The 20,406-nt window shown below is 35.2% G+C and overlaps 4 protein-coding genes across 5 annotated transcripts; 1 reads left to right on the top strand and 3 right to left on the bottom strand.

The window, feature by feature from the left end:
* Positions 1 to 248: 248 nt before the first annotated feature.
* Positions 249 to 3,800, bottom strand: LOC118062037 (hexokinase-2, chloroplastic). Its single transcript, XM_035075711.2, has 9 exons — positions 3,271 to 3,800; positions 2,862 to 3,012; positions 2,602 to 2,784; positions 2,124 to 2,198; positions 1,879 to 2,034; positions 1,659 to 1,754; positions 1,441 to 1,571; positions 1,190 to 1,271; positions 249 to 887 (listed from the first exon to the last, which is right to left on the bottom strand). The coding sequence occupies exons 1-9, from the start codon at positions 3,546 to 3,548 to the stop codon at positions 549 to 551; spliced, it is 1,491 nt and encodes a 496-aa protein (XP_034931602.1). The 5' UTR covers positions 3,549 to 3,800; the 3' UTR covers positions 249 to 548.
* Positions 3,801 to 4,632: 832 nt separating this feature from the next.
* Positions 4,633 to 6,419, top strand: LOC118062044 (WEB family protein At1g75720). Its single transcript, XM_035075719.2, has 2 exons — positions 4,633 to 5,086; positions 5,749 to 6,419. Exons 1-2 carry the CDS (start codon positions 4,946 to 4,948, stop codon positions 6,211 to 6,213), a joined length of 606 nt encoding a protein of 201 aa, XP_034931610.1. The 5' UTR covers positions 4,633 to 4,945; the 3' UTR covers positions 6,214 to 6,419.
* Positions 6,420 to 6,846: 427 nt separating this feature from the next.
* LOC118062048 (uncharacterized) lies at positions 6,847 to 7,621 on the bottom strand. Its single transcript, XM_035075725.2, has one exon. It carries the CDS (start codon positions 7,422 to 7,424, stop codon positions 7,071 to 7,073), a length of 354 nt encoding a protein of 117 aa, XP_034931616.1. The 5' UTR covers positions 7,425 to 7,621; the 3' UTR covers positions 6,847 to 7,070.
* Positions 7,622 to 11,925: 4,304 nt separating this feature from the next.
* LOC118062038 (uncharacterized) lies at positions 11,926 to 15,072 on the bottom strand. Of its 2 annotated transcripts, XM_035075713.2 has the most exons (4): positions 14,396 to 15,072; positions 14,176 to 14,276; positions 12,571 to 12,772; positions 11,926 to 12,489 (listed from the first exon to the last, which is right to left on the bottom strand). In XM_035075713.2, the coding sequence occupies exons 1-4, from the start codon at positions 14,869 to 14,871 to the stop codon at positions 12,129 to 12,131; spliced, it is 1,140 nt and encodes a 379-aa protein (XP_034931604.1). In that variant the 5' UTR covers positions 14,872 to 15,072; the 3' UTR covers positions 11,926 to 12,128. The 2 variants fall into 2 exon arrangements, with proteins under 2 accessions (XP_034931604.1, XP_034931603.1); XM_035075712.2 differs by having other exon boundaries at positions 11,926 to 12,772; positions 14,396 to 15,070.
* Positions 15,073 to 20,406: the final 5,334 nt, after the last annotated feature.

The raw sequence follows: 20,406 nt of genomic DNA, 5'->3' as shown, positions 1-20,406 counted from the left end.
TTTATTTTTTAAATAGATATATGTTATTATTTTTTGTGTTTAATAATGCATCATATAATGGTTTTTAAAAATATTTTTTTAGTTTTTTATTTTTAAAATTAATACATCAAAATTATCAATAAATATTTTTTAAAAAATCAATTTAATATTTTTTCAAATAAAAATTCATTTAAAAAACAAGTTCAAACATGCACTTCATCTCTTCTCTTACACTTACCAAAAACTATCCGAAAAAACTTAGGACTTGATTGAGCAAGCATGAGGCATCTGATTTTGAAGATACATAAATCACACTCTTATTACATATGGTCTTGACTTGAATTACACATGACACAAAATTGCACCATATGCTAGGGTGCATATAAGCCAGGAAATGTGACCTCACAGTTATTTCTCTTGAATTACAATGAGATCGTGGACAAGTCTTCTTATTCTCAACCTAGTTTCCGAATTCAAGTACACATTACAAATCCCAACTACTTCACTCTAATCAAAGACTAATTACATAGGAGTAAATTACCTTCATGGCTAGCCGGTTGCTGGCTGACCTAAAAATCATGATCATACTTGGAGTTTGTGGCTGCTAGGAGAGCAGCTCCAATACCAGACCCATCCTTTGAATGTTCTATGACTATGTTTTTTGAAATTTCTGATCCCAGAAGCTCGGTGACAGCATCTTGAAGGTAACTTCTGTACTGAGGGTAGTGCTCATATAATCCACCGTCCATGGCAACCACTGTTCTTTTATTGAAGATGGTACCTTTTGAATCTTCTTCCATTTTTTGAAGAATCCCAACAATTCCTGCACCTGCCAAGCGTCCACCTCTCTTTACAATGGCATCGCAAACCTCTATTACAATCTTCCTTGAACTTAGGCTGGATTCAACCTGAACTTGAAAAGGGATTAAATAAAATAGTGATTGAGTAAGAACATATAAGTTCAGATATGCATGCTTCAGATGTTAACAATTGGCATTAGTTCAAACATACTGTATAAAAAGCAGGACTACTAAATAGCAAGGTGTACGCACAATGCACCTCGAGAGGTTACTAATTAATTGTTTTTTGAATATCAACCCACTTGATTGATAGCGTGAGCATCCACACACACTGGAAGCAAATTCTGTTTTTACGCTCAATTTCGTCAGAAGGGTGAATATCAGAGGAGTGGCAGAATAGTATATGTTACCCCAGCTACATTATGTAGAATTGAACCAACGGCTTGAAGATCATCTGAATTGTCCTGCTGCATTGCGCATATATCTGGTGTCCTATAATACATTTGAGAACATGCTTCAGCATGCAGGAAATACATTGGGCTAATCGCATGTAAGTATATAACTGGACCAGACAGTAACAGTGTGTTAGTGTGACTCATGGTGAGTTTTTGAACCTTTAAACTCTAAAATTACAATGGAGGAAATTTCAAGATGTAGTTACCGGAGTGCAAAAGGCGTGGATAGTTTATTCGGGACGGCCCTGCCAAACAAAGAACCTTCTCCAGCCATCGTGACTAGAGCTCGCCGTGCAATTTCTCCTAGATACATTCCAGAGATTGTCTTCTCAAATATCTGTCCAGGTATAAGTTATTTTGAATTTTAACCAATTATGACAGCATAGTATACATAATTGACCATGACACAGAAAACTAAAGTTACCTGCTCGCCAGGATTGATGCTAGCTGCATCCATATCTCTATCAAACACGGTCAAAGGAATACCATCTGAAAACGCTCCCCATTCTGTGTTAATAATCTGAGGCAAGGGAATGTCATCTAATTAAGGATTCAAATCAAGACCATGGTTTTAGAACCTCAAATGAGAGAAATAGAAAGAGATGGAGGGGAAGGGAGAAGAGGTAGAGGGAAAATTTCCGCACCGTTCTTCCAGAAGAAGACTTGGGCCCCTGTAGTTTTGGAATGCAATCCGTCCGTTCTACATAGCATGCATTAGTTCCAGTACCCAAAATAACAGCAACCATGACATCATCATCCCAGTATCTTGCTCCAGCTAAAGTTCCCACGGTATCATTAACCTAATTAATTGGCATGAATTTATAATAAAAGATTATTTCATCAAGCCAGAAAGTTTATCCTGGAGAATGCTGGAATGAGCACAAAATACCAGCGCAGACACACGCATATCCACTCCTTGTCTTTCCATAGCTTCATTCAGACAAGCAACGACATCTCGCCCTGCCTGTAAAGACCGTGGCATGCCAGGTTATTCCATAATTTGAATTAGTGAGTTCACTTCATGCTGTAAAACAAAGAACTGCTCTAACGCAAGATACTACTTCAGAGTGCAAGTGTCCAGACATGAGAGTGGAAGTTTATGTTTATAGCTAACTAATGAACTTGAAGACAAGCACGTAGGTTAAACTGGGACAGTTTGCAACAATCCAGTTGATAGAAGGCTTATTAGACAAGTGAACCATTTTTATATACGACAAATGAGTTATCGACACAAACATCCTTCTACTTTAGATTCTATCAAATAAGTTCAAACTAAACCCATTTGAAATAAGATAAGAATTGTCGAGACACCAAAATATTATGAAGTATTTCTTGTATATACAATTAAAGGATACAGAGTTACAAACCGTTCCGGAGACTGCAAAACCCTTGGTCCACTTCATTAATATGCCAGCGTCAATGGATGTCTGCTTCACAGGGAAAGAAAATGTGAACCCAATTTCCCTTTGCCTTCCATGCGGCAGGTGAAATTTCTCGCTCTCCTTTTCTGCAAATCCAGCCAGTGTGGATGCAATAAAATCGAAAAGCTCCTGTATCAAGACACAAAACAATTAAAAGGAATGCATAAACAAATGTGCTGGCAGACTTAAATTGTGCAAAAACAGACCTCAGATGTACCAAACATAAGCTCTTGAGGGATCGATAATTGCTCAAATTCCGTGGCAACAACTCTCTCTTCTTTCCCACCTAACTGCACCCTCAGCGCCCGAAAATTTGTGCCTCCAAGATCCAATGCATAAAACAATCCCTTCTCATTTCTTTCAAACAAAGAAACAATGAATTACATAAAATTTAATTCTAGTAGGCATCTCTGTTTCTGGGTATGAATTTCAAGCTACCTAACAACTAACTACAATAATAGCTATTCTTTCTGTATCAAGTAACTGGAAATTTAATATTTTCCTAGCTTGCTCCATGAATAAGATATAAATACATTCCATGCGAAGAAAATTCAGCAAAAAGCCAACGAAATAAAGCAAAAAACATTAACATTAAGCTTTTAACTTTGGAAATACCCGCTAGGCAAGCTATCAACATAGCTGAGTATCATCTTCAGATTGCTGCCACCATCAACAGCAAGCCCAGCTCGCATGTCAGCAGTCATGGAATCCGCCACGTCGCGAATGATCGGTAAAGGAGTTGCACAGTCTTGCTGTAACTTAGTCAAGATCGAGCCTACCGAAACAACATTAGATCGGAGAGCCATCGTTACTCGAGGCATGCCCCTGCTCCTAGGAGAAGGGGAAACGTAAAGTGTTCCAACGGCCGGTGAAGTGGTTGCGGCAACCGACATTTTGGGTGGACGGTAAGATCAAAGAACGTGAAGAAAGAGAAACAAAGAAAAATAAATATGTGAGGCCGAGACAGGGATAGGGACACAGAAAGCATAGCGAACAGTGAGTGTTGTTTTCTCTCTTTTATTTCTTGACGGGAAGGTTTCCACAGTTAGGTTTCAAGATTTATTATTAATAGTAAAATACTTAATTTTAAAAAAATAAATAAAAATAATCCGTTAACGGTTTCTTTTCTAGCTTAACAACCAAGGTCGTTACATTCTAGTTTATTTCGGTGGTTTTTTCCTTCTTCTTCTTTTTTTTTTTAAATTTTTTTTTAGTTTAGTTATTTTTTATGTAACGATGTTAGCTAGAGGAAATAGGTTTGGTGGAGTGGACAAAGCTGGGGAATGGGCGGACAAGACGATGTTGACACAACATCTGTGCCTTGTTCTCCTTTGGAGAGTCCTCTTCAGATGTTTTAGCTCTCTTTGGCATGTTGTGTAACATTATGCAGCTCATTGCCTCCAAATCATAGGTTGCGGTGACAAGGAATTACGCCAAGAATTTCTTGCTAGTAAAACGGTTTTTCTAATCAAATTGTTCATAATCTTTTATTTTATTACTGGATCAAGTTAAAATTTTATCATTATATTTTTTTTCTAGTTAGGTTTTAAAATTTTAATCAACTTGTATCAATTATAATTTTTAGAGCCTAAAAAACCTGAACTTTAACTGGATTCTTAGTGTTGTAGTATGTGGTAACTTATTATTTTATTGTCACGGACAATGGATTTGTTAAGGGTGGGGGAACAGCTGTTGTGGTACAGTAAATAAATATTATTGAAAATTATTAACAAAGATTTACTATAAATATACATTTTATTGGGCAGAAGATATGTACAGGCTTGAGAGCCCAAATTAGGACCCATAATCATGGGTTAGAGTTAATATGGCTATATTGGGCTTTTTAGTTGATAACTTGATACAATTATGGATTTGAATGTGGATCGGGGAACACCTAACACGCACGCATTGCCCCATTTGAAACGTTGGCTCTTGGTGAAGAGTCCCTCTCCTCTGCCGAATCAACATGGGCTCCTCAGACGCCACTGTGCAAAAGTCCATCCACCCACCACCTCCACGCTCGAAAATAGTATTAACAGAAGTTGAAGAATTCCAGTGAAGTGGACGCGAAGAAAAGAAGCTCCCCCGCAAGACATTTACTTATCATACATTATTGTCTCCCCTAATCAAGATTCACTCCTAGCTACTTGTAACCAACCTGTCCCTGTCTCTGTCTTTTTCTCTAGATTAAAACTGCATCCTCGTTCCCATCTTTCCTTCAACCCAGAAATATCTGATCTCTAGCTCTCGATCTCTTAATTTCTCCCTTACAAGAAGGCACATATAGAACATGGAAGGTGAAGAAGGAGTGATCGTACTCCAGAGGGCTGAGATTGATACTCGAGCACCCTTCAGGTCAGTTAAAGAGGCCGTCACATTGTTCGGGGAGAAAGTTTTAGCTGAGGAGCTCTATGCCAATAAGCTCAAAGAGGTTAGCTTTTGTTTCATGATTCTATTACATTATTGTGTTGCTCCTATGTTCCTATATGGAACTAGTTGTTACTTGTTGGAGACTTTGCCTGTTTTCCTTTCAATTTTCTCCCTTAACAACTGTAACAGTGAACACACACTGACATTGTCATGGGGCTAGAGCAGATGGAGAAGATCACTAGAATGTTTTCATTGTAATTGATGATGAGATTATTAACATTTCGTTAATTATCATTCACTTGATCATAGTGTTATTATGCTTGCTTGTGACGGAATTTAAGACTTTTAATTATTCCTTGTCATGTGATAGGATAAAGTTAAAAATATACTGAATGTTTTTTCCAATTGATAAACAATAGCGATATTATTTTATTATTTAGTAGGGTTTATTTAGAGCTTTAAGAATCAATCTCAATTGCTTTTGACAAGGAGAAGCCAACTCATCCTGCATGCGACCTTGTCATAGAATAGGCTGTGACCACTTTAGGTCTAATTGGAGAGGGCGGTAAGCAAAGCATCCTATGGGTTCTCGAACCTAAGAAGATCTCGATCGAGCCAAGGCTCCATTGGTGACGACATCTTTGACATTGGTGATGGATGGATTCTATTAGAGTTGCTCTAATTGATTAATGATGTTCAATTTATTTTTTTTTGTTTAAGTAGATGCACGTTAGAGGAATTGAATATGGGCAGGGCACTTCCAGGCTTGGAACAGTCACAGCAGAGCTAAAGGAGACGAAACAAAGTCTCGAAAAAGCTAAAGAACAAAGGACGCTAATGGCAAATTGCCTTTCTTCGCTTCAAGAAGAACTTGAGAGAACAAGGAGAGAGCTTCAACAATTGAAGGAACGTGAGGTCGAAAGGCAACTGGTAGAATCTGAAATTGAAGTTGTCAAGGTTGTTGAAGACACAACAGAATTTGAAGTAAAAATGCAGACATCGAATGAAGAAGGGACACAGTTTCAAAACAAGAGATATGTGACATTTGCTAATCCGTCTTCCTTGACACAAGTTCTAATGCCACAAGGAGTTGAAGCACTAGAGAGGCACCCTTCTCTAAGGAAAAAGAAGAAGAAGCCTTTGATCCCTCTAATAGGAGGGATTTTCTCTAAGAAATTCGGAAAATGAAGCTCATCTCCACGCGTTGCAGCATAAGCACATCCTTAATTAACATACTTTCAGCTCTAAAAATAATGATAATCTAGTCCCCAAAGTTTTCATACAACCTTTTCAGTCCCTTTCCATTGTAGCTGAAGTTGACTTGTAAATGGATGTTTGAAAAGGTTGCGAGGTCTATGTAATAAAAATACGTTCAAATCATTATGTTTTTGTTACTTCTTGAACTATATTAACTTAAATGGATCTTAAATTTACATTAAAAAGAAAAAGAAAAAGAAATTTCAAAACATATCTACAGTTTTGTATCAGTAGGAAAAAAAGAAAGAATCAGAAGTGGGTGCTTGCTAGCAGGTTCACACAAGCTACGAGAGAGATTATGCAATGATGATGGAAGAGGAAGAGCTACCTTTTATTGTATGCAGACAAATCTTAGACGAGTCACAGGCCACATTTGGCCCATTTTCTGATAGTTGTTGAGCTAAAGGATCTCAGGGTCTTTACTTCTAAGCCTCTTATGGACACTTTGAACTATGCATTACTGAGCCAGGAATCCCATCAGAGACGGCTTTGCTAGAAATCCAGTGTTCAGACAAAGATCTGGGCCACAAACGGCAGCCCATGTAGGGAAAAAGAAACGAGAAAGAAAAAGAAAAGGATATTCTTCATATCAAGCTCAAAATTATTGATTTACAACATAGCACAACCATCAAAACGTTGCCCACAAAGAACAGGGAAGAGAAGTGCTTGACAGAACCAACAAGAACAGCATGCCTAACTCTTGTATCCACCGTGTATATTATATATCAAAGCAAGAACAAATAAAATCCAAGCAAGAAAGTGATTAAAGTAATCATCAGGAAACATAATCAAACCCAAACATCAGATTTTCGACCATCTAAAATCCCTTCCTGAGATGACTTGTTGAAGAACTCAATGCAATCAGCAATAGCCTCACTATAATGTGAGTTGGACGAGTAGTAAGAGCTACATGAAGTCTTTGGTGGATCAAATCTCTCACAACTTCTTTGCTTTGAAGCCATGCTTGACGTAGCTGGACTCGAAAACACGAGTCGCATGAGAATTTTCCTGAAGCGATTGAAAAGCTTCATGGCAGAGAAATTAAACTTACTAGCTTGAGGGGCCTGGTCACTAAGGGCTTCAGAATAAATACTACTGCCTCTTACTTGTATGACAAAGCTGTCTCTTTGAGGCTTGTGCATGGTATTAATTCTCTTTTCTCTTGGCTTGACAGATACCCTCCGGGAAGTGTAATCAAATCATGTATGTCGTTTGGGTGTAGGGATATAAAAAGAGGGAAGGGTTTCAAGCACTGGGTTTATTCTATTTGGGAAGGCTCAAAGAGAGCATATTGCAGGAGAGGGAAAAGAGGTAGCATGTGCCCAAATCATTTGTATGGGCTTCACTTGTCCTGACAAAGTTGTTATTGTTTATTAGGGTTTGTTCTTGATTATCTTCAACTGATTAAAGCAGTTTAAGAAAACTTCAAAGGCACTTGCCTACCTCTCAATGATGTTCTCAAACCAGATGGTGGACCCATGAGTTCAATTAGATGAAGGTAAGTTTTGATTAATGGAAGAATATCCCATCAAAATTAAAATTAGTATGCTAATCCAACCGAATATATATATATAAATCCAATTATGACATTCACTTATTAAATACATGAGATTTTTTTTATTTTTTTTTAAGAGAACAATTCTATGCAAACAAAGTATTCATGCAAACAATGTTTTTTGTTTCTATACTACACTCTTTAGAAAATATTTTTTTTTAAAACTCAGCTAAGTTAGTTCTTAAATCAACTCGGTGAGGTGAATTTAATATTAATGATTAACTAACATTAGTAACTGAACGAGGGCCAGTAGTTACGCAGAAAGAAAGAAAGAAAGAAAGTTACTGGCGTTCATAAGTTAAAACCCAAGTGTTAGAATAAATTTAAGAACTCGAGCATTCAAACACCAGCACCAATGATGTAGCAGTCAAACGATCTTTTAGAGAGATATCTCATGAACATGATTGCTCTTCCCATTACCTAAAAAGCTCGGATGGTTCATGGTTTTAACTATTTCCATCAAAAGGGAATAATTTGACTCGTGGTTTCGGCTTCAAACTCATGAGGATAGTGGGTGGGGGGGAGTAGTAAATGATTACTGATTCGAACGAGGTGAAAGGCTCGAGTTCACAGCACAGCAGAAGGATCAAATGTGTCTTGTCTCCTTGCGATCCATTCAAAAGAAACCAATCTGTAATCTTGTATGATGGGGTTTCTTCAAACGAAGAGTAAAAGCCATGGTGAATGATGGCCGTGGCCTTCTTTGTTTCATAATTAATCACCTGTTATCGAAGCAAAACTAAGCATAAAGATGCTTCCATGTAAAAGCTCACCAAATGTAAGAAATGTAATATTACTAATATCTGTTCATGATTCTTCACTGGTTCAGAGTTATATTATCAGGAAAAAAAAAAGGTTTTTATGACCTAGTGAAATTATATCAAACGTTTGTTTCCAAACTTGGTATTCTATGGTGTTTGGTATTCTATATATATATATATATATATATATGATAATAAATAATCAAATATTCAAAACTTGTATAAATATCAAAATTTATTAATTGAATCAATCACTAATGTTTGGGAATGCGGTGCAAACCAGATTTCCTTAAGAGTGTAATTTTTAATTAACTTTTTATATGTTTTGAATTGTTTTGATGCTGTAATTTTAAAAAAATAAAAAAATATATTTTTTTAAATTACAGTACGATTTTAAAAATCAATCATAATTACACTAAGTAAAAAATAATGAATATACCATTTATGTATTGTCATTTAGTTAGCAATTTGCAAGTAGATAAAATGATTTTAGAATTATTATTTTTTAGAGAGATTAATAATTAGCCACCTGTGATTATTTTCTTTTTATGGTGTTAAATGTGATTATAGATTGAATCATGCATAGAATTGCATATGATAATGAATTAGTGATTCGTGATTAATGTCATGATGTGAAACTAAATGACCCTTGACTTGATAAATGACAAGATTTTTACTGTTCATTCAATGAAGGGCTTCGTAATTAACTACCTACCTCCCTCTTGATCATTCACTGCTGATTGGGAATAAGCAAAAGCTGAAATTGTTGTGATTATTCAATTCTAATCCAAGCAACGAATAGTGTATTTGATAAAATGGTGTTCACTGTTTTTCAAAAATATTTTTATTTTAAAATATATCTTTTTAATTTTCTCATTTTTTTATATCAATATATTAAAAAGCAAAAAAGAATTTAAAAGGTATTTAAAAAAACAGTTTCGTATTTCATATTTGAAGTTCAACTGGTCTTGTGGTCCATACTACATAAAATCCAAAGCTTGGCTTGATTGTGCATGCATCTATCAAGAGACCAATGACAAAAGTGGCCCGAGGAAATGAAAGGCAAAAAAAAGTAGATGAAAAAGCTCGATTGAAAAGATTAATAGCCTTTGGTTTTTTTTTTTTTCAATTAAAATAAAATTTAATTTTTTAAAAATATTTTAAAACACAAAAATATACTAAATTTAAAATTGAAAGGAACAGAACATGTATGATGAGATTAAAAGAGTCTGTTCAATGATATCATTAAGAGTGGAGGGCTTGAGATGATGACTTTGCAAGACAACTATGATTGTGTCTTGTACTTTCTTCTATAATCTAAGTGGCGGGACAATAATGAGGTCTGTAGCTAACCACCTTTCTTTCACTTTAATTCTTAATTAAGTAGCCATGATAGGCTTAACAGGATACTCAACACCTTTTTCTTAATCATAGAAATCACTCGAAAGTTCCTCCTCGATACAATACTGAAATTTGCTAGAAAGTCTATAAACTGGGCTTAGTAAACGGGCTTTTTATGGGCCAATCTGGTAGGGTAATACCTGAACCTTACACAGTCGGGCCTGTTAGAAGGCCTTAGGTTTGTGAGGCTGAAAGCCCAGAAAATAAATCCGTAGAGATGGAGGATCCCAAAACATCTTATAGCGAGTCAATACAGAAGGAATTTCTAAACAGGAATCCTAGAACACAGCAGTTGCGTTAGTGTGAGCTTGTCACTGTAATAACTTTTGTAGTTCCAGCTTAAAAAATAATTTTTTTAAAAAAATTATAAATTATAATTTGTTCTTTATCAAGATTTTAAGAAAGATTTTTCAGTAAAACTATGATCTCTATTTATTAACTATATATTTTTGTATCTTGGTTAACTAGCCAAAGGTTTTCCTCTAATAATATCTTGCAATAATCAGCACAATAATATCTTGCATCTAAATGTTTTCCTCTAATAATAATAGTAATAATATTTTTGTACTTGGTTTACTAGCCAAAGGTTCTGTCCTGCGAGGCCAAGCCTCGATCTAAGATCAATGGCTAATCATCAACCTGTCAACGCGTGCTACTGCTCACAGCCCTCGAGTCTTAGACTCTTAGCTACGAGCCGATGCAGGCAAGTTTAGCTGGTCTGTCTTTCACACAAGACAAGAATACATGGACCCTCGTCACTTAAATTATTATATTGATTTGTGTGCTAAGTTTTCAGTGATCTCACCGGGGATTACATCGATCATGATTCTAGGAAACTCCCATTCGATTTAAACACACCATGCCATGACCTTAATTATTCCTATATTCTAATCACCTCCTGCAAAATCCAAGCACTGCAAACAACGAGAAACAATGAATGTGCATATGCTCAAGCATGTGCAGGCAATTATAATCGAGTCACTGTGTGTGTTATATAAAGCCAGCACGCATAAGTCTTCTCTTGGCTATTGTTGATTGGTCAAGGTCAAAGAACACCCTCCCTCCCCACCACTTTTCATCTCATCTAACAATTATTTCAAGATAATTTCACGTGGCCCTTCATAATTTTGGTCCACTACTCTCCTCAAGAACGCATATGGGAGCATGTCACTTAATTGAAAGAATGAAAAGATTGCACTAATCCATCCATTCTGAAATAATTCACTCCTAATTAATCACCCTTTAAGACTTCAATTTTGTTTCTCATGACAAGTTACTGTAAATGTCTCGAATAAAATCATAGGAGAAGAGACCCACCGGCAAATAAAGAGATTTGGGTGAGCTATTTAGACAATGAAAGGTGTCCATTTGAAGGTGACACTTCAATGAATCTGTTTCCAGCTCCCAGAGTGTGTGTTTGTTTGTGCCGATATTTTATTTTATCTGTGGTTGTAATCTGAAAAAACAGTTTTTTTTTTCTTATAAACTTTTTCAAAATGAAAAAAAATAATTTTTGGAGTTAGAATAAATATGAAAGTACATGAAAACCACGATGCCAAACGGAATCTTAAAAAAATTTCTGTTCCTTCTCCTGATTGAACACCACATGATCAAATTGCAATATATGATTTCAGCATCCTTATTATATAAATTTATTGAAGCTCGCCAACAGTTTGAAGATGCCAGCCCAATTAGCTAAGATACAGGAATGATAAACACGCACGCATATATATTCTATTTTCCTCGAGGCAGATGCTCACGACATGAAGTCTGAATTCAGCATCCTTCCAGGCAACCATCATTTGGTTTGAACTTTTAGCATGAAGCATCTATTCTACGTGGTATTGCAACATTTTTTTAAGAGGTTAGGTTTAGGATATCGAAGGAGCTTTTGCGGAGCAATGGGGGTTAACTCGACGAAACCTGTATGGAAAATACCGTTGACCGGAAAAAGAAATATAGTGAATAATCTCTCCAATCTGAAGTCTTCCGGTCAAGGTTTATATACACAAATACCTGCAGAGGTTAGCAGAGTTACGCTAACCGTTGCTCGAGGTATAATAGGTTTTGAGCATGAGAAGGGAAACTACTTGGGGAAAACAACAAGACAACAAGCTCAAAGAAATAATCTAAGACTCGAGAGCCTTGTAAATGACAACAAAACAAGGCAATATAGCCCTCGGATTGAACACAGATAACTCCTCGAGATTCGAGTAAATCCCAGCATACCCGGCTACAGAATCATATGAGCCAGCAGCAGCTGACGACGCCCCATCCTCCTCAGGTGGCGGCGCATCCTCCGCCACGCGCTTCACTCTCCCAGCAATCACACGACACACCAACATGGCCCTGCGCTCGTCCGTACATCCCAGCAAGGAGTCATGGGCCCTACCGCTACTAGCCGTGGTGCGTACACCTTTGCACTCTTTGCCTTGAAACCCGTGTCTTATTATGGTGCATATTCCACAGCCAGGGATTGAGCCGCACAAGCTGGACGAACCCCGTGAGCCGAGAGAGCAAGTTAGCGTTGTACAGTGAAATCTTAAAAGCTCGTTGCCGTCAGCTGCGCACCTGGGGTTTTTTCTAGTGCTGCTGAGTGCACGTGTCTTCACTGCGTCCCTGCAGTCCTCAAACCGTTGGATCGTTCGTTGTGTGTTGTTGACTTTTAATATCCTTTCGATCTTGCAGCATGGGTTGTCTTTTCTGACCCAGCTTGATTTGAAGATGATCTCCACGATATTTCGGCCCGAATCCTCTGGCCCCAGCTCCGATACTGGACATATATGGCAATAAATTGGGCTCAGTGTCCGTGCAAATTTAACGTTACGGGACGTAACAGCTACTTCCATGACAAAAATCAGGCCATTAATTTTTTGTCATCAGAGGACAGCTGTGTGAGTCCAGTCTGAAAGCGTTGCTTGGAATTGTGTTTTTAATAATATTTCGTTAAAATTTTAAAAATATATTATTTTTTATATTTTTAAAATTATTTTAATATATTCATATCAAAAATATTTTTTAAAAAATAAAAAATCTATTATTTTAATAAATTTTTAAATAAAAAATGCTTTATAAAATAATAATATCAATCAATCTCTCAATACTTTATATATATGTCATCTTATATGGTTGGCAGAAAAATAAAATTGTTTTATAGGAGAGCAGCTGTTTTTGTATTTTAAAATAATTTTTTTTTTAAATTATAAATATTTTTTTTTATTTTAAATTAATAATTTTTAGTATTTTTAGATCATTTCAATAAACTGATTTTAAAAAAATAAAAAAAAAAAAATATATTTTAATATATTTTTAAATAAAATTTATTTAAAAACTAAACACAGTCACAATTCTAAATAAATGAAGGCAAAGTTGCTGATGTACTAAAAGTACATTTATGGAAAATAAAGTAATTTACGGGTTCTGTCTGAGCAAATTTGGTGGGAAATAAAGCATGGAGACAGCAATCATGAAAAGAAAGGTTTTGTGTTAAATTTTCAAACTCTAGGTTTAACTCATTGATTGAGTGCAAAAGCTATGTAATAGTGTACAGTTCCATCAAAGTGACAATTATTCTTTGCCTAAACAGTAATGCTATATATCAAGGATTAGTTTTTCTTTAAATAAATAAATAAATAGCTCGATGAAGATGAAGTGTATTTTATATATTTAGTGTTTGATTCCTATTTTGAATTTTTGAGCTAGACGATACAAGAATAATAAGAACATGTTTTTTTTATATATATAATGATATAAATTTATTTTATATTTTTTTTTCAGTTATATATGTTTTTATTATATATATATATATATTTATTATTATAATACAATAAGCAAGCAAAGCAATCAAATAATTGATATTATTTGAAATAATTAACACTGCTCTTGAGTGAATGGCTAGTAAAAAATCTGAGACAGAAAAAAGAGAGAAAAAAACAGGTGAAGTGGAAAAAGATAATTACAATTAAGCTCATACTCCTCAAAAAAAAAAAAAATTGCATGAGCAAAATGGTTTTATTGATTAATCTAAAAAAATTAGTTGAATAAGTTGGAACTTTAATTCCGTGGACAAAGAACTCAACCATTTATTGTGAATAAATACTAATGGATAAGAAAATTCTGCAAAAAAATGTAATCAATGATAAATTTCCTTGTAATTAAGATGAAAATAAAATTTACCAGCATGGCGAACTTTTTGGTGAAGCTCCAAGCTTTCAATCTTTGGAAATACCTCTCCACACTGAGCACAGGCACTAATTGTGGTTCTTGCAGATGGGTATCTGGATTTTTTTAGCCCAAAATTAATAAATAATATTCTATATATTTTTTTCTTTTTTTGTTATATTCAAGAGAAAATGAGAAATTAAGAGGAAAAAATGAATATGAAAGCGAAATATACCTGCTAGGGTCAACGATCATGTGACATTCATAGCAACCTGAAAGCTTCCTGAATTGCATGCCTCTAGAGGATGAGGAGTGCGTTACACCACCGTTGGATCTCCCTGACCCCGCCAATGACCGAGTTGACGATGACCCGGCGCTTACATCTTTCCGACTCAGTAGCCCAGTTTCTTGACCCACTGTGCTGCTTTCAGGTGAGTTGTCAGCTCTATGAACAACCCTCGTGTTGCCATGAACAACGGCTTTGAAACTACATATTGAGCTGCAGGAAGAACCGAATTTTGGGTATCCAATGGGGTTCTTTGATGGGTCGTGTACTCTTGACCCTTCGATCTGTTTGCAGGTCAGTAGGTTCTTGATTTGGTCCCATGAAGATGGTTGCTTTTCCTTTTGCTTTTGCAGCTTTAGCCTGCGCCTGGACGGCTGTTTTTCTTGAGTCTCTTTCTGTTCTTGTGAGAAGGTAAGTGCAGCCATCAATAGCAGATTAGAAGACAGAAGAGAAGAGTAGCAGATAGAGTTATCTCTGGCACTAATTATGACATGAGAGAGAGAGGGAGGGAGGGAGAAAGTGCTTGAAACAATGAGAGAGTTTTGTGTAATGGAGAGGATCCGGGATATGTAATAAGGAGGCAAAGAGAGTGTCGTACGGGTGGGTCTGCCTTTGTTTTGTTAACTAGTGATCTCTAGTTATGTTTCACTCCACCTTTTGCATTATCTACTGTTTTTTTCACACAAGTGAGGGTGCCTTCTGCTAAAATAATCCCAACTTGATGGTTGACCGTTTTGTGCATGGGCCAGGTTTCTATAGCAGGTTCGTCGTGTCGTTTACGACCCTTTTGTGACCGCTTTGTATAAGCCTGTGGCCCACTGTTCGGGTTCGGGTTCGGGTTCGGGTTCGGTTAGATAAGATGGATATCAGGACATGTTATTATTTTGATCCGAAATTGCTAGCTAAGAGAACTTTAAAAAAAGAAAAGCAATAAAATTCATAAATAAATTGATGTAGGATTTCTTTTTTTTTTTAGAAAATAAATATTTTTATATATTACCCCGTCTAACCAACAACATCACACACCTTTTTAGAAAAATATTTTTTATGTATTCATAATGTATCTCCATATAACTGATAATATAAATACACCCAATTACTAAATAAGCAAAATAAGTCTTAAACATAGAATTTCATACAGGCTCACACAAATTCATACCATATATCACTTTATCTACTTCACATCTGCTCTCTTTCTCTCTATGTATATATTTCACCCCTTTTATATTTATCAATCGAAGTATCGGGAAGATCTTCTATTTTGATACATAAACTTGTTTTGCAAGTTAGAGGTTTTTTTCATGAATTCATCATATTTGCCCATAAATAATGATTTAGATAATATTCCCACGTTTGCTTATTTTATGAAATGTTGAGCTTTCAACCCCATGAATTCTAGCCACCAGTACAATCAATCTCATCTGGCACCCAACAGTCACAATACATGTCTATAAATCCAAGCAATTCATATTGTTAGGGTTACACGACTCTCCGGAGCCGGTTTAAGGTGAACAGGTGGTCTTTGATAAAATTATAAATGAAACATTTTAAAATATTTAAGAAATATTTTTTATTATTATTTTATATATGTTTGACAAGTGTGGTCTTTAATAACTTTCATTTTGTATTTTAAACCTTTTAATCTTTATTTCATAAAACATAATTCATAAATATATCTTCCTTATTCTTGAAACTTTTTATTAGGTGATTGAAAACTTGTTAGAAAGTCGAGATTCCAACTTTAAAATTAAATAACCCCTTTGAACTAATTATTTTACATGAAAACACTATAAGAACTTTAATAAATCTATTTATGACTTTAAAATTATAAAGCATCAGTTAAAAATCATAAAAACAACTCAAAATCACAAACTTTCCAAGCTCTCTTAAACATTTTACTGCAAGATGAAGGTCATAAACCACCACCTTCAGGCTAGTATAGTTGAATTGAATTCTTTAACTCTAAATTTAACCATTTTAATTATCAGAATCATGACAATCGATAAATTTCTCCCTCCTTTCTCAAATTCAGTGACTTGCAAATAAATGAAATGAATTTTCAAACCAAAATAAAGTTTTTTTTATGAATTTAGAATTAACTATATATTTTATATGTGTTTTACATTTCAATCCTCTAACTTTTAATTTGATCTTTCTATCATAATTTCAAACTCAATCTTATTTAATTAAGTCATAAAAAAATTTAATTTAAATAAAAGAAAGTCCAAGAAGACAAATAGATAAAAAAAAAGGATGGAAATGAGAGGAAAAAAGGGAGAGCTCCTTCATTATTATTATTATTATTATTATTATTATTATGATCAGTGGAGGAGCCGAAGAAGTCGAAGAAAAATCCCAATTATTTTAGTATATTTGTTAATTAATAACAAAGTAAAGTTCATGTGTAAAAATGAACCGGTAAAACAACATATTAATTTGCTTTACAAAATAGATGAATGCTGGACAAGCCAATGAAACACTCCCTAAGTTCCAACCCACACACTTCGGCAATGTTGACTTGGCTCTCGATTACTTCTTCAGGTTAGTGGACTTGATGACTTTATGTTAGCATTGCCATTAAGTAAACAATAAATTCGATCGAGCGGGCAGTTCCTATCATGTATTAAGCCGATATTCTCCAAAGTCGTGGATATTGGTTGTTTTATGCATCAAATCATAGCCTGGTGGGGTCCAGATTCCGAAGGAAGCTAAAGGTAAAAAGCATGAGCCAAAGACATCATAAAAAAACAGGAGAAAGCATAGAAATCCTCGAGGCAAAAACGCTTCTTTTTATGTCTCCGGCTATCCACTTCCCTGGACAAAATGAGCAATGTGCCCCCGGTTCCTCCTCCAATGCCCAAAGCAACCCAGCTAGCAGTCACTTTAACTTTGGGCAGCATTGCCTCCCACCACTCGGCATCATGGCTCACCGAAAAGAAACATCATGGCTCACCGAATAGAAACATCCACTTACGATGCCAGAATCCCAGCCTAAATGACCTGCTGGTGATGTATAGTTCAATGCTTCGATCAATTCAGCGTTTTTTTCAACTTCGAACCCGAAATCTTTCAAGAAGAAAAGCTTATTTGTCGGATGGGCTACAAGTTAACTAGCATCAATCAAGTATACCCACACGCACACACTACAGCGACCACACAATGGGATTTGATTAAATTCCATTTACTTTCCAATCAAATCTTTCTTTATGATAAACAAAGAGCCTTCTCCTCTAGAAACAACTCCGAGGTGACGGAATTTGACTCGAATCTATACTCAAGCATTGCCACATTGTGAAGCATGATGTCCTCCCCAGCTTAGGGAGTCTAAGCCAACTGGTGGATGAACAGTTTTGGCACTTGATCCATTGGACCAAAATCTCATGTTTCCAAGCGTATGTTTGTACGTAAGGCGAATCGGACAGAAAATAGAAACAGCAAAGCAAAATAGGGCATCTTTAGAGTTGTTAGAAGTCAGATATAGATTTGGCCAACCATTCTCTTAAGAAGGAAAAAAATAATAATAGAGAAAGCGGTGTTCACTTGTCATCCCCAGCTCAGGGAACCAGATCACTCTGTATCTGAACCATTATGGAATAATTATTTATTAAACAAACAAAAAAAAAAAATTCCACCTAAAGAACCAACCCAGATGATAATCTTGCAAGTACAGCAAACGTTTTATCTTATTTATTCATCAAAACCTAATCATTAAAATACCGAAGCCATAGCTCTGTACTCTCAATTAATTAATTATCACTCACTTTATAATTTATAGAGCTGGTCATGTGTCTGCAGATGAAAATAAAATATTCTTGTTTGATGATTGGTGTCATTTATGATAATTAAACCTCTCAGCTCCATCCTTGGCCTTGAATTCAACAGATACGCATCACTATTTCACTAGCGTTATATATTCAAGGCTTTGCTTGGAATTTCTCTCTGCATAAAGCTCTGGTGTAAGAACCCATGTGCATCGTAATTGTATTTTCCCAGTACTGTTAGTTGAAACATCACGTTCTTTGCTAAGAGACAGAGGCAATGAAGTCTATATAGAAGTACCAGTGCTTAAGAGCAGTAATTAATGTTGAGTATTGGCCCTTGTTGAGAGATCACGACCAATCGTGCCAGTTATTGAAAGTAACTTGTCTAGAATGCTAGGTTGCAGCCCTCCATGTGAACGTCTAAGCTTGAAGACAACTTGTTATTATGAGCAACCTCAAGGGGTTCGTCTAACTAGCAGATATCGGTTGGGGTTTAGTGGTCTGCTCCCTTCAGGCTTCACTCTTGGGGTCAAGGGCCCGCAGGGAGCAAAACATGGCAGGAATTGCAACTCAAAGGCCACCATGCCGTTTCTTTGAAAACTAATAATGGTTACGTGACTAGTTCGCATCGGCTTCTCACATCAATATAACGATAGTAATAACAACGACGGCGACGGCGACAAGACAAGACAAGAAAAGGAATAGCCTTCAGGCCAATTATCTTCATCTGTACTCTTGAGTAGTGGGACAAGAGGCATAATACTCCATGTTGGCCCAAAATATGATTAGTTATTTAAGAGATATTATTTCTTGTTTACAGCAGGTTTTATTCTGAAAAAATACTTTAAAAATATATATGATATTTGTAGCTTTTAAGTCATCGAATTTTAGCTGATATGACATATTGGTATTGTTATTTAACTTAAATCCGTTATATCTTTTTTCTCAAAAAACTATTGTTTTATATTTGGATTTATAATCTCACGACGAGTTTTATCATAAAAATACAAATCTAAAAAGAAGAATAATATCTAGAATTTATAAATTATCTTGTAGACTATTGATATGATATAAAAACCGTGGGATTTAGGACAGAAATCTTGGTCCAAATTTGTTTAGAGAGGGCCGATGACTTAACGTGACCATAACTGTACAAGCCCATACCATGAAACTCGAAATTAGTCTGGGCCGATAAATAAAAGTTAAAAAAAGCCTGTTTTTCTTTTTTAAGAGGGCCGGCTTGCTATTATTTTCTTAAAGTGTTTTTATAAAAAAATTGATTTTTTATTTTATTTTTTTATTTTTAAATATTTTAATATTATAATATCAAAAATAATTTTTAAATAAGAAAAACACTTATATTCGAGAAAACAATCTAAACTCTCATCACCCTGAAGTCTATACTTTCCTAACTAGCTTTGAACCTTCCGGGCAAGGTTTTAAAAATCACGATTTTAGAACGAAACAGAAAGCCCTTCACAAAATCGGATCGTAAAAACGGATCGTAAAATCGTAAAATTGTAAGGAATTTTGAAATACATTAAAAAAATTCATGTTTCAAATAAAAATTCATACATAGTTCAAGCACATTAAAAAACATGTTTCAAATAAAACTTCATACATATTTCAAGCCTTCAAATAAAAATTCATATTGAGATTCTGAGTCGGTTAAATTCTAATCAGAATGTTGAACCAATCAAATTTCACAATATTAGTTAAAGTGTTTGTTTCATGTTTTAAAAATATTTTTTAAAAATTAAATTTTTAAATTTTTATTTTGTTTTAAATTAAAGTTTTTTTTTTTTAAATATTTTAATGTAATAATATTAAAAATAAAAATATTATTTTATTATATTTTCAATTAATTTTTTTTAAAGTAATTCTTATTAAATAGTTTTAATGACCTTACCGCCCTCATTAATCCACTCCATTTATTTAATTAATAATCAGCCAGAAAATAAAATAATAAATAAATTGAAGGGGAGTTTATTGAAGGGGAGAAAGGGGAGAGTTTATTGAAGGGGAGAAAGGGTTAACGTATGATGGTTTGTTGCGTACTTATGATGATGGAGCTGGTGATGTGGACCATGATTTTGATGCGCTTGAGTTGGAGCTGAATGGTGAAAATAAAGGGAGCTCGATCGAGGTGGAGGCGTCGTCGTCGTCAATTGTGGATGAGACAACCAATAGGCGCCGGAC

Source organism: Populus alba, chromosome 5, assembly GCF_005239225.2.
Source record: "Populus alba chromosome 5, ASM523922v2, whole genome shotgun sequence".
Lineage (NCBI taxonomy): Eukaryota > Viridiplantae > Streptophyta > Magnoliopsida > Malpighiales > Salicaceae > Populus > Populus alba.
This window is presented reverse-complemented; position numbering and strand designations above follow the sequence as displayed.